Source organism: Motacilla alba, chromosome 6 (assembly GCF_015832195.1).
Source record: "Motacilla alba alba isolate MOTALB_02 chromosome 6, Motacilla_alba_V1.0_pri, whole genome shotgun sequence".
NCBI classification, from domain to species: Eukaryota; Metazoa; Chordata; class Aves; order Passeriformes; family Motacillidae; genus Motacilla; species Motacilla alba.
The window spans coordinates 20,923,442-20,936,834 of record NC_052021.1 but is presented as its reverse complement, the minus strand read 5'-3'; the positions used below and the strand labels follow the sequence as shown (position 1 = coordinate 20,936,834).

The 13,393-nt window shown below is 37.4% G+C and overlaps 1 protein-coding gene across 8 annotated transcripts in view; it reads right to left on the bottom strand.

The window, feature by feature from the left end:
* Nucleotides 1-13,393, bottom strand: part of DNTT (DNA nucleotidylexotransferase) — a 142,919-nt gene that overhangs the window by 71,364 nt on the left and 58,162 nt on the right. For 6 of the 8 annotated variants that reach the window (XM_038140123.1, XM_038140122.1, XM_038140124.1 and 3 more), the window contains 2 exons: nt 9,184-9,263; nt 5,726-5,900 (listed from right to left, as the gene is read on the bottom strand). In XM_038140123.1, coding sequence (XP_037996051.1) covers nt 5,726-5,900; nt 9,184-9,257 — 249 coding nt within the window. In that variant the 5' untranslated portion in view covers nt 9,258-9,263. Of the gene's footprint in view, nt 1-5,725; nt 5,901-9,183; nt 9,520-13,393 lie in introns of those variants that run through there. The other 2 variants (XM_038140119.1, XM_038140118.1) reach the window with 2 other exon arrangements.

Genomic DNA, 13,393 nt, shown 5'->3' with positions numbered 1-13,393 from the left:
CAGATGCCAACACATGAATGGGCATTTCCCAATCTCCAGGCTGCCTCCATGCTCATTCACTTTTCACCTAATTTCACTCCATGCAAAATAGACCAAGGTCATACAGGTCTGCGGGCAACTCGCTCCTGAAAGATGGGAATTCTCCTGAAAAGCAGGATTCAGAGTCATATCCCCACTGGCAAAAGAGTCCTGAGCACAAGTCCTCAACATGTGAATGTCCTGACTAGGAAGCACCTAAAAAAGGCAATCTCACACTGGTTTTCTGCTGCTGTTTTATATATCCAGTCCTTCAATTCTTTCTCTAATGCGCCAAATCTGAAATACTTCAGAAACATGAAGTACCTTCAGCAGTTCCTTGTATTTTTTGGTCCTGGTCCTTTTGCTTGAAAACTTTTGGCAGATGTGTAAAAAATGTAGTGAATTGCATTATACAAAAGCCACAGGGAAAGGGTTCAACAATTACAATAAAAATATGAAAATACATAAAAGAATTTTCACACCAATAATGGAATGATGAGCCCTTTTCTCCTTGTATCCAATCAGACAAAGGCTAGCAAACCTATAAGCATGTGTGTATCTTCATAACCACACACCCAATTATAATTTCGTGCTAAATTGCCTTTGTATTTGATACAAAGTAGTTAAATAACACTATTCACACACACTCAAAAGGTATTTGCTTACACAACTGAAGGAGCAGTGAATTATATGGTGGTTTTCATAGCATAACCTGGAAGGAAGAAAGCAATTTTATGTGTAAGACCAGTCTTGGGAATAACCAAAATGGGTTTCAGTCAGGACAGCAACACAACTCATCCACTTTTGCAAACATTCATGAATTATATTTTAAAATTGATTTTAAATCATATAAAATATGATTGATTAGTGCTAATATACTGCTTGAAATGATAGCGCCAGCTGCAAAGACTGTGAACAAACAGAATGTTACTGAATAGAATATATAATGAGCTGTTACCTTCTCTAGGACACACACACACGAAGAAGAAGAGCCCGACATGCTGCATCAGTTGGTACTGCTGAGGAGGTCAAAACTAATGCAGAAAATCTGTGCATTTAGGAGTGTGATAGACTGGACATAAACATCCTATTCCTGCCTTAGTAGAGATATTTGAGCATTTTCCTTAATCACTAAGAGTTATGCGTTTCGTTAACTGGCCTTGATTAAATATAAGAATAGAAGAAATTCTGGATAGAAATTAACAGGAAAAACATCTGGCAAACAGTAATTACTACAGTCTGATTTGCAAGGAATATTATAATGCCTGCATGTGAACCATAGAAATGATCTATCAGCAGCAGAACACGAGCTGAATTGATACTGCTCAAATTGATATTTGGTGGGAAAACTAGATGGGAAAATAATTGTTTGTACAGATTACAGGACAAACCTAAAGTTCCATCAATAGCAATTACAGTGTAGAACAAGAAATCCTGGAAACTCATTAGACCAAAAATAATTTCTAGTACTGGGAAGAAACAACTAAAGATAAGAGAAAAATGGAAAAATATAAGCATTAAAAATTCCTTTTTCTTTAGATAACTCTACTTTAAAATGAATTTGCACTACACTGCACAGGGGCAACCACTGAAAAATATCCAAATGTGTAGGCTACTCAATCACTAGAGCTAGTAAGAGTTTCTACCCCACATCCAGGCTGCAGTGAATGTCACTTGCTACTCTCTCAGTGACATTTTCCACATGGCATAAACAGGAGAAACAGCCTTTACCACTAGCATCAATTTGTAAAGCAGACAGACTTGGTTGCAGAATTAATATTGTGGGGGACTACTTTGCTCTTTGTCAAATTATTTTTTAACACACCAAGAAGTATAATGACACAGGGAAATAACAGGGATAAAATGAAGCAGCAGTGAATGAAGTGCACAGAGACAAGCAGCCAGCAGCTCTGAAAAGCCCAGGCAGCATTGACCAAATAATAAAGTCCTCTGATATCCAGCATTTTATGAAGAGAAGGCAGACAGTTTATAAGTTTCATTTTTATTTCCTGAGAAACTCAGACTGTCAGTATGAAGGATTTCTTCCATTACTTACAGCCTCTCTCTTTCACAATGAAACAGAGTGAGATGCTCCAGAAAATGTTAAATATGTTTCCTGACACATGATAAGACAAAGGATCAAAAGATGGTACTTTCTTTCCCTAATGTGGAGAAAAATCCTTTCTTCAAATAAATAAATCTCTTTTCCTTTCTAGGAAAAAGCAAGCAAACAAAAACAAAGAAAAAAAACTAATTAGCTAACAAGTTCTGGGTTCTGACTGAGGAAAAGGCAGAAGAGATGCAGTCACAGCACAGTTCTTAACACTGCTGAGTGTGCAGCAACCCATATGGATCTCTTCCTCTCTTTCCCCTCTGAACACCTCCCCTCTGCCTCTTTCTCTTCCATAACCCAGGAAGCATCACCCTTTCTAGCACACGGGGATGAGTTTGTATACCTGTTAATGTCCATGTCCTGCTGTCATCAAGGATCCCCACCTGCTTGGGCTAGGAAAGGTGTCTCTGCACAAGGGCTGACCTTTGCCACAGAAATATTCTGCTTTCCTTATAAAGCAGATATTAGGCTACCATATTTCCAAAGCTTATTAAACTAAATGATGGCTACTAACCCTAAAAGTCAACTGTGACTGAATGAATCAATAATAATTCTGTCCATCTCAAATCTGGTCAACCAACCTTTTATTCTCTATAAATCACTGACATCAGAGCATCTCTTGGATCATTCACTACCACAGAAAGATGTACTTTAATGACAATTGTAATTAGGATGTTAGCTAATGGTCTGTAACTCTGACTTTATTCCCCTTGTTTTGCATGAAGAAGGGCATTTCTTTTTACTAATGCAGTAAAACAAATGTCCTGAATGAGGAATAACCTTCCAAATAGGCTACTGTAGGATCTGAAAGATGAAATCTTACTGTTATTGATATTAATGGGAATTTGACCACAAAACTACGTGGGGACAAGATTTCACCCAAAACATTCCCCCACAGCAATCCATTCCTTTTACTTCAAAACCCTAATGATCTAGCTTGAGTTCAAGGTTTGTTAATTCACTTTCATTTCACATTTTACAAGTCTGACATAACGAACCAAATTTGTCTTCAGTGAAATTCCAATTAAATTACATTATGTATGAGTTCGGTCTAGTACTTAAAAAGAAAATTAACCTTTACTTCAATCTTTCCTCATTTCTCAAGGCAGAAAAAAGAATTAGCATGGTGACACTGCAACAATAAAATTATCTTAAAATTTGCTACACTCCTAGAATTCTTCTTTTCTCCTTGTTTGCTTTACAAAATGTTTATTACTTCAGAGCAACTATATAATTAAGATTGGTTTTATAAGCTTTAAAAATACCAGTATAACTGTCACTGGCTTCCTTATTGTAGTCTACATTTATTAGCATGAAATCTTTATGTTTCAATAAAAACATAAGCTTTTACTTGCAGAGCCAGTCTCACAGTATAATTATGATCTCCTGACAGTGCTGATACTTTTTTCAGAAGTTTATGCTACACCAATATTCCAAAAGGAGTTTTATATAAAACTAAGGCAGTTTCATTGACTTTAAAAAATAGGAGAAATTTTTGAGAAAAACAAAGGTGTTTCTAGCCTTGAAAAGGAAAAAAAATTATGAAAACTCATTTTCTGAGCAATCTGAATCTATAGGTCTGCTCATATTGCTGAAATTAAGAATGTACAGAAAAGGTAATTTGTTTTACTTTTAATGTTGATGTGAAACTCTCAAGAAGGTTCACAGGATTTTGTTCATGGTTTTGATGCATTACTTATTTAGAGAACTTCTTTTCATTCCCTGTATTTATATTTTTATGGCCTGTGAGATAAAATAAAGCAGTAGTTACAAGGCTTCCTTTCATATTTTTTCTTTTTGCATTAATTTCCTTTGTCTATTCTCCTTCCAGCAGATTCACTGAAAAATGTTATAAATTTATTGCAAAAATATATCCTTGGAAGGATTTCAAATATAAACACACATTCTGTCATGGAATCATGCTGAGCCTGAGAGCGACAGCTCCATCTGGTGTATTCACTTCCCCCTCCCCCCCAACCCAAACTGTTATTAAACAGTAATTCTTGTATGTAAAAACCTGGGAAATATTTTCTGGCAAGGAAAATGCAATATGAGTGAAAAAAAATAATCAGGAGCTACAGTTTTTCTTGGGAAAGGATGGTATTTATGAATCATCCTTCATAGTCTAAATTCCACAATGATGAAGCAGCAAAGAGCACAATGTTGCTGTTAAATATTCAGGCATTCTGTGCCTCAGAGGATGGCACACGCTGCACATCCTGCCCTGGTCCCAGTGTGATCACACAGAGCCTAATCCAGACCCTCAGGAAACAGCAGGAACCCCTCACTTTACTTCAGAGAGCTTTAGCTCAGATTTGCAGCTCTCTTGACATATGAATAAATTTCTTTGCCTGTGCACATGAAACCCATCACCACGAGGCTTGGGCAGGTGCAGAACGAGGGGACAGCTTCATCCAGCTGCACTGCTGGGCCCGTTTCATGGCTCAGTGCTGGGCACAGCAGCCTGACACTCCACCAAACCCCCATCACTCAGAGTCTGTGCCAAGATATTGAGTACCACTGCTCCTCACTATGCTCCAATCTGAGAAATTAGCAGGTAATTTGTCAGACAAAGATCAGAGGAAAACATCTTCATCCATTGCTTCAAGGTCAAACAGCACACATCAAATCATCAACCTGCCATTTTCAATATCCTCTGACTTACAGCTTCCCTTGAGAGATAATAAAATATAATACAATTTTTCTTTCTCTTAGCACAATTTTACTTGATGGTGCCAAGTCTGTTAACACATGTCCACAGACTACATCAGTCTTCTTTTCACAGGTCCTTCAAGGGCCCAGCTATTACCTGATTACTCTGCAACAGCAAAAGTTGTAATATTTTTGCATTGTTTTGAGGAAGTCAAGTATGCCATCAATAGCCCGTTGAAATGCACTGCTCATCCTGGGATATTTGCCATGATATTGATGTATTTGAGCAAATACCACAAGTACCAGAACAGCCACAAGTGCCTCATTGATGGATATTGCAGAGGAGCCAGGGCTGTTCAGCCCCTTAAGGCTCCAGGAAGACCTAACAGCAGCCCTCCAGTTATTTAAGGGGCTGCTAGAGAACTGGAGAGAGAACTTATTACAAGGGCACAGTGACAAGACATGGTATAATGGCTTTACACCAGCAGAGGGGAAATTTGAATCAGATATACAGAAGGAACTCTTTTCTGTGAGGGTTATGAGGCTAGAACAGGTTGTCCAGAGGAGCTGTGGCTGCCCTATCCCTGCAAGTGTTCAAGGGCAGATTGAATGGGACTTGGAGCAACCTGACCTAGGTATCTCTGTCCATAGCAGGGTAGTGGAAGCTGGATGATCTCCAAGGTCCCTTCCAGCCCAGACCATTTTGTGTTTCTGTATTTACCAGTTTGTACCCTGTGATGACACAGTAACTCAGCATTACCAGGCACTGACAAAGAAGGCATGGAAGGTGTTTCTACTCTCTTGAATTTGTGTGAATTACTCCTATAAATTCCACAGAAAAAAAAAAAAATAATAACAACACAATTATATATATATATATATATAAAATCACAGCCATTCGTTTTGGATATCACTGTATTCACATTGCAGGATCTGTCTTACCATGAGGCGATACTTCACTTCTGAATCAACTGGTCTCCCTGCCTCCATGCAGGCTGTGAACCAGGAGATGTCCAGTAGCTCAAACCTAGAGCTGTCAGCCACAGCCTGTCCCTTCAGCCAGTCCAGCACCTCCAGGTAAGAGTTGTTCTCAGCCACAATATGAGTGACAGAATCACTGTCAAGAAGCACACAAAAATTTGTCTGTTTGTTTGTTTTACTGAATCCAACTGTACACGGATACAAAGCTGTTATTTCTGCATTTACTTACCATCCACTTTCTGACAATTGTAGTGTATACTGTACTTTAGGATGTGGGAAGCACTGAAGTTTTCATATCACCATATATTTATTCTAGTCACTGACTCTGCCTTGAGGAAAGACTATAGTCTGACAGCTCCTGAAAGTGCAGCATTTTCTTTCTTGAAGGATCATTTACCTTCCATAGACACTAACCTAACACACATTCTTTGCAATTCTGAAAATATTTCGCTTACACAAGCAGTACCATAATTAAAAGGCTGCTTGACAACCCCTGACAGCCTCTTCCCAATATTCCTCATCAATGAGTGAAAACTTTGTAAGGTTAAGAAGTCAGTTAACAATAATCATTTAAAACTTCACTGCTAGTAATATCTTTTAGGATACTTAAGTTTTCTGTACTTGTATGAAGCTGTTTATTACATATGGCATTGCCTAATACTCATGAATTAAATCTTATGAACACAGGCTCCATATAAAGACCATTTCCTTGCTGCTAAGCCAGTATAACAAAACTGATTATTTGGTGAATACAAAATTTACTGCTTGAATCATTAATCAATACATTATATGGTGTGCATTGCCTAAAAATGCAATAGCACAAATGTTATTGAAGTAAATTTCAGTTGTTGTTCAAGAACAACATTGGAAAGGATCACCTGATTAAAAGGTGATCCTTTTAAAGATTAAAAAGAGACACTGCTGTACCTATCAGAGAAAAATAATGGGCAGGGACAAAACTATTTCAAGAAAAGATTACATGCATACTTAGGATGATGCGTAAGTTTCTATCCAGCCTGCTGATGTTTCTCAGCAAGTTTGGAAAAACACAGATTTGGTAGGAAATTTTGAATGATTCTGAGTGATCCTGCTCCCTGTGCTACCCACAAGGGTGCTGTCACCCACACAAAAAAACATGAGAGAAAGGAGAAAATTCTTCTTTCCATCAACTTGAAGGACTTAAGTATCTAGAAAAAATATTCCAACATTAATTTCTATCAGGCAACAGATTCCTAAACTCCTTGCAGGAAAGGCACAGACAAAAATATTTGACACTATTTTTACAAAAGGAAGCTAGAGCTGAAACATAAATTGTCTTAATGGCAGCCACATCCATTTGAAAGTCTGTGACTTTCTGGTAGCCCATGATGGTGACAGCCTTATGCATACACAGCAAATTTCCAATGGAGGACCTGACAGATTGCTCTGCAAGCTCTCTGTAACACCTGGAGAAGTGGAGCCATCAGCCTGTCAAAGCAGAGAGGACACCACTGGTGGCAATTACTGGTCAGCATGGACTTCAAAACAGATCAAAACATGATCAGTTAAAGACAGACTGCACACTTCAAGCTACCTTCCAGAAAACCAAGAAAATCCCTTGGCCTATCTCTGTGATCCTTATTCAAATGAGTGATCACCGATTCCATTAAGTCATGAAATCACAATGACAAATACTGTAATTGCTTCATAGAAAACAGTTATCAAATTACTCTCCAATGTAATAAACTTACTGTATGTTGGAACTATAAGAAAGGTACTGAAAGCACTGTACTTCAGAAATGTGTGTCATGCTACAGCACAATTATTTTCTCTCCATATAGTAGAACTTAGAGAGCAGAGTCCATTGAAAAAGAATAAATCCCAATTTATTTTTTTCCTAAAAGATTACAAACACAGATTAAGTGAATCTCCATGAAACACTGTTGGGTTTATTGTTATTTAACCCTGCTAGGTCCTACTTTAATTAAACTGTCACATCTTTATACTTGAGTTTAAAAAAACCAAACAGTTAGAGACATAGAACTTCTGCTTCCTGTGGTTTATTTCACTTCATATGAAATATTCATATGTCATGTATTTGTGCCAAGCTGCAGAGCTGGGAACTTTGCCATAACTATGCTCACAGCAGCAGTTTAGCTGCTGTGCTCCAGTTTCCTCTCGTACCTGTACGGCTGTGCTATTTTTTTGGCACAGAACATAACAAATTTAGCATTTCCTCTGGCATTTTCAAAAGCAAAAATCAACAGTTAAACAGTTTTGTTTTATCCAGTAGCAGCTAAGCTGAAATTAAACATAACACCTACCTTATAAAACTTACAGAAAGTCTAAAATACTGGCAATAAATACCTGTGTGCCAAAGCAGCCCAGATAAAGCATCTACACAGTCCTCTACAGCTTATTAATGTAGGATCTAGAACAGCACTCTTCATTTCTTTTTTCCCCAAGAACTCAGTTAGTTTTGTATGAGATGCTAATTGCCTACTCCTGTTCAATACCTGCTTCAATCTTGCTTTGTAAATTATTTTACCCTCCCTTCTTCCTCAGACTTTCAAAGTTGATGGGCTTGAAAAGAAGTCTGTGGAAATACATTTTTATAGGGAGGACCCAGATGTACACTCCAGAGACAGATCCAGAGATGTGATCAATACTTGGTTTTCCTCCAGCTTTTCAGAGAACCTATACAATGATGCAGCTTTTGGAAAACTGCATAATGACATAACCAGCACTTATGTAACACTGTTTAGAAGAAGGCTTCCTTCAGAATGAGTTGTTTGCTGAAACCAGACAAACCTGAACCTGGAATGTGTTTCCACTCTCAAATGCCACATCTGTGGTTTTTTACTCCTAAGATTTTTCTCCAGTGCTCTTCCAGATTGTACCAAAGTATAAGCCATAACTTCAAGACTCACATTAGGGTAAAAAAGTCAAATACTATAATACAAGAGATGATGTAGACCAATGCCCCCCTCAACTCATCACAGTTTCCATTCGTGTACATTTAACTTCTTTCATTTTCAAAATTGGCCATTAAATTTAGCTTAATCTTAACCTGACTTCAAAGGGAAAATAAACAAAGAGTGATTCAAATGAGCTAAAGACACAATTTATATGCAGACCCATGAAAATTGACAGATCTAAGATAAATTAGAAATGCACATTTTAAAAGTGAAAAATTAGAAACTTTGCTACGTTTTGTGCTTGCCCTGCTCTCTGTCCAGAAGATAACTGAAATAAACCACATGCCAGAAACACCCACTGAACTCCTGAAACATATTTATAATGGAAAGAGCCAAGTATATCCACCAAAAACATGGGCAAAAGCTTCAATCACAGTCACTTGTGTGACTATACTTGCTGAATTAAAATGTTTCTAACAGCATTACTACACATGATTTCAAAACATATAAACATTTTCCTACCTTAGCTCGCTCTCTACTCTGAAACCTTTTCTTCTTCCCAGTTCCATCAAAAACATCCTTCTGGTCGTCCCCATCTTCCTCTGCATAATAAAAATTACAAAGTTACTGAACTTTATTTCATAACTGCAGGAAAGTTTTGGGGAATGCAATCCTTTCTGTCTCTTCCTCTGGGAGATTACAGCTGGAGCTTTGAACCTATCCATGATGCAAGGTAGAAGTGCTTCCACTTGGGTAAAACAGAGGTAACACGCTTTCTGCCAGGCAACAGCTGTATTAAATGTCACCACCCATTGAAGTAATTTTCTTCTTTCCCCCCTGAAATCAAAACCAGGTGCTACACAAGCAGAAACATCACTCAGTCTCTACCAGCTGGGACTTCTGCAACAGAAATACTCCAGACAGGTGCAAAAATTATTTCATTCCTTAAAACAGCCATTGCCTACAAAGATTATCCAAATAAAACTGATCAGCCAAATCATCTCAAAATTTCAACCAGCTCTTCAGCTGATTGAATGGCTCAGTTCCACCTTTTTTATTTAAGCACCCAGTGACCTCCAAACAGCTGCAGAGCAGACGATGGAGGCCATGTACATTCCTCATCTGGAGGGGGTACTGCTCATTGCAGAACTACACCAAAGTTTTTGCCAGTGCCATGTTGGCTCCAGTTCTGTATCTCCCTGAATTTCTATTAGAGCAAGGTGAGCACAATGAATCTGGTTTACAGCCTCTGCATCTACTTCAGCACAAATCTACTTCAGTGATAAATATTCCCATGTCAAGCTGCATTTTTTATTTTTAACGTAACAGAGAATTTGGATTTTACCAGTCCTTCACAACACATCAGAAATGTTATATGTTACAATTCTCATTGCTCATGTTCTCATGGGGAAGCAAGGTGGAAAAATTCCTAAGTCAGATCTATCAATTATATTTTCAGTTCTTTTGTCACAGATGGATATACAAGCTGAGTTTCAGGAAAATCAGTCAAAACCTGTTTTCTGCAATTATGGCCCTCAGTTTAAAATTAAATTGTAAAACTATTGCAGACATTTTCTGAGCCCTATAGCTCTTGCTGCTTCAACTGTATTATTGCAGATATAAAGAAATAATTTTCATCAGAATAGAAACTAACCATCCAAAATTAATACAGAGCTTTCAGCTCTGGGGTCTTCCTGAGGCCATGAAAAAAATATATACATAGTGCAGTACATAGATTAGACTGGATTCATTTCTTCCCTTGCCTAGGGATAACCCAGAAGCCAAAATATCTATTCCTCTTTTGGATTTCTAACATTAAAATTGTCAAAATAAATCATTTCAAGGTTATTTTGAAATTATATGAGATATTTTCATAGGAACGGGAAAATGGACAAGCTGACTTTAAGAGGCTTAAGCAAAAGAATAGCAGCAAGGAAGCAAAAAAAAAAAAAAAAAAAGGAATGGATCTGGCATTAAGGCAGAGCAATCTGTTGTGGTTGTTCCATGTCTTTTTTTTTCCAGACGTCTAATCAACCATTGAACACTGGTCACTTCCCTGTTTATAGCTTTCCTAGGCTTGGTAAAATACTTTCTTTCAATCCCTACAAGGAATAATGTATTGGAGAACAGATTCTTTACATATGTTAAACAAAGTTTTATTTTATGTTATAATTAATTCAGTGTTCTAAAACATGTAAATATAACTTTCCCCTGTGTAATATCAATATGCTCAGTGTCAGTAAAATCCTTCTGGCTTGAATAACAAGTTTTTATTCCTTTGTGTTACTGTTATAACTCTTAAGCCAGATTTTCGAGAGTATTTAGGCGCCAAAAAACTGCAAACAGAGACCTAGTGGGATTTTCAAAATATCTAAGCAGCCTAGGCACTCAGCTCCTCTGGAAATCAATTTCTGGCTTTGAACCTAATGCAAAAAGATTTTCTCTAATAAACACAGTATAATATGAAACAGCCTCTGCCAATGATGCAATTTTACTAAATGTGCCTTCTCAAATTAACAGGATTTCCATACCCCAGATGAGTGAATTACTTACCCTTCTACAACATTATATCCTAATATTTTTGACAGTACCACAGAAAGTAGAACATGCATCAGAGAGCAAGCAAATACAACAGAGAAAATGCATGTCTCTTATTTATGACAAAGGAAAAGTATACCTTTACCTGAGTCATGGCACCACACATGATTTGTGGCCTAAAACCACTGAAACTTGCAGAATTTTTCCATCTCATTACAGCCTCATGGAGTTCAGAGTATTTCACATTCCTTGAGGGAAATCTGAACAAACTTTTATGTTCTTGCTATGGATCACTGTTGAACACTATCAAAGGCAAAGATTAAGAATTCGACACAAATACTGATGGCCATTTAAGTAAACATTTTTCATCACTTGTGATGTGGGTGCCAACAACAGCATCCCAAACTCCTCTGAGGAGCAGAGTACTGATCAACTTCAAAGGGAGACTCTTGGAGAGGAAAAGTGCTGCAAAGTACAGCTCCTCTGAATTTCAGTATTCACATGTTTCCACCGCACATTCTTGATTATTGTCAGTCTTTCACTGCCCTGATGCCATATGAGCTGCATTGTAAATATTTTATAAAATAGTACTTGTCCACTCATGTAGCTTTCACGAGGAGAATAGTGAAATTTGCTTTTAATACATAGCTACAATCTGCTAACCTTCAGAGAAAACACCTCTCAAATACCAACAGTAAAAATCAGAGAAGTGATTGGATGCTTTCTTATTTCACATAGGCTTAACAGCATCTCATGCAGTACTGTTTCACAATGATTAATTTTCCCTAGCTTTTTCATTTAGTAATTTTTCTTCAGTAATTCAGTGTTTTCCAATGAACCAATTCTGGAATTTTTTTAATGCTTCTCACATTTTTTTTTCTCTAGATATTCCCATTACTATTCCTCTATTTGAATTCTGGCTTTCTTGGCTGCTAAGCATTTCCTTTGTCATTTATACCCGTTATACCACTCTTTCAGTGCCTAAAAATCATACAGCAGGTGTTTTTCCTGTTTTAAAAAATTATTCTCCCACATCCCTTCTTATAGTCTCAAGCTGCAGCTGGGGAGATTCAGGTTAGACATTAGGAGGAATTTCTTCACAGAAAGAGTGATTAGGCATAGGAATGAGTGCCCAGGGAGGTGGTGGAATCACCATCCCTGGAGATGTTTAAGGAAAGACTGGATGTGGCACTTGGTGTCATGTCTGGTTGACAAGGAGGTGTTCAGTCAAAGGTGGGACTCAATGTTAGAGGTATTTTCCAGCCTAATTGATTCTGTGATATGTTTATTCTTTGAACCACTAGGATATTTTTATGGGGCAGTTCTGAGCTATAGGTGCTTGATTTATTCCCATCAAAGTTGATAAACTCCATAAGAAGCTATATGACCAAGAATTTAAAAAAAACTTATTACATGACGGTATGCTTTAATGTGCTCTCTTGGCTGTATGATGCTGTTTGGCATATAAAGTAAAGTAGACTTAGAGAGGACACAAAATTCTGCAGCTGTTGTCATCAAAGGTACAATATTTCTGATATATATTGTCAAAAAACCTGGTTATCTTTTTTTTTTTTTTTTGCTACCTAATTAAAAATGAAAATCTGAATACAAAGAATTTATTTGGCAACACCTCTCAAATCGTACCAAGAGCTAACAGCTTGTTTAATTTACTGCATACACCAGTATTTGAGAAAGGTTGAGGATTTTTTCTGAGCCCTTTCTGAAGAAACTAGGGAACAGCAATATCACAGCTCTGAATAATTAAATAGAGCAATAGAGTTCTCCCTTACAGCATAGGGAAAAAGTAATTGGTGACAAATCCTGGCAGGAGCTGTTTCCTACTCACATCAATATTCCTATATTCCCTGGAAACTATTACTTTCACTCATCCTTCAGTCTCTCTGTTCAGTAACAAGGTTTACAATTGTTCTCTTTAGTTACTCTGCCTATGGTAGCTGCTTCTCCTTGTTGTGACTGTTATTGGAGTATACTTTGATTTTTGTGCTGGTACATCAATGGTTTTCTTTATACTTTAGTCTCATGAGAGCCTTGTGAACCTTTAGCAACAAGCAGAGACATATCTGCATAATCCCATCACTATACATGGCCAGGCAGCTCCTTTGACAGTTACACATCTCTTCCAAGCATAGTTTACAAAGGTAAATCTGCCTGGATTTTGAGCAGCATTTATTTA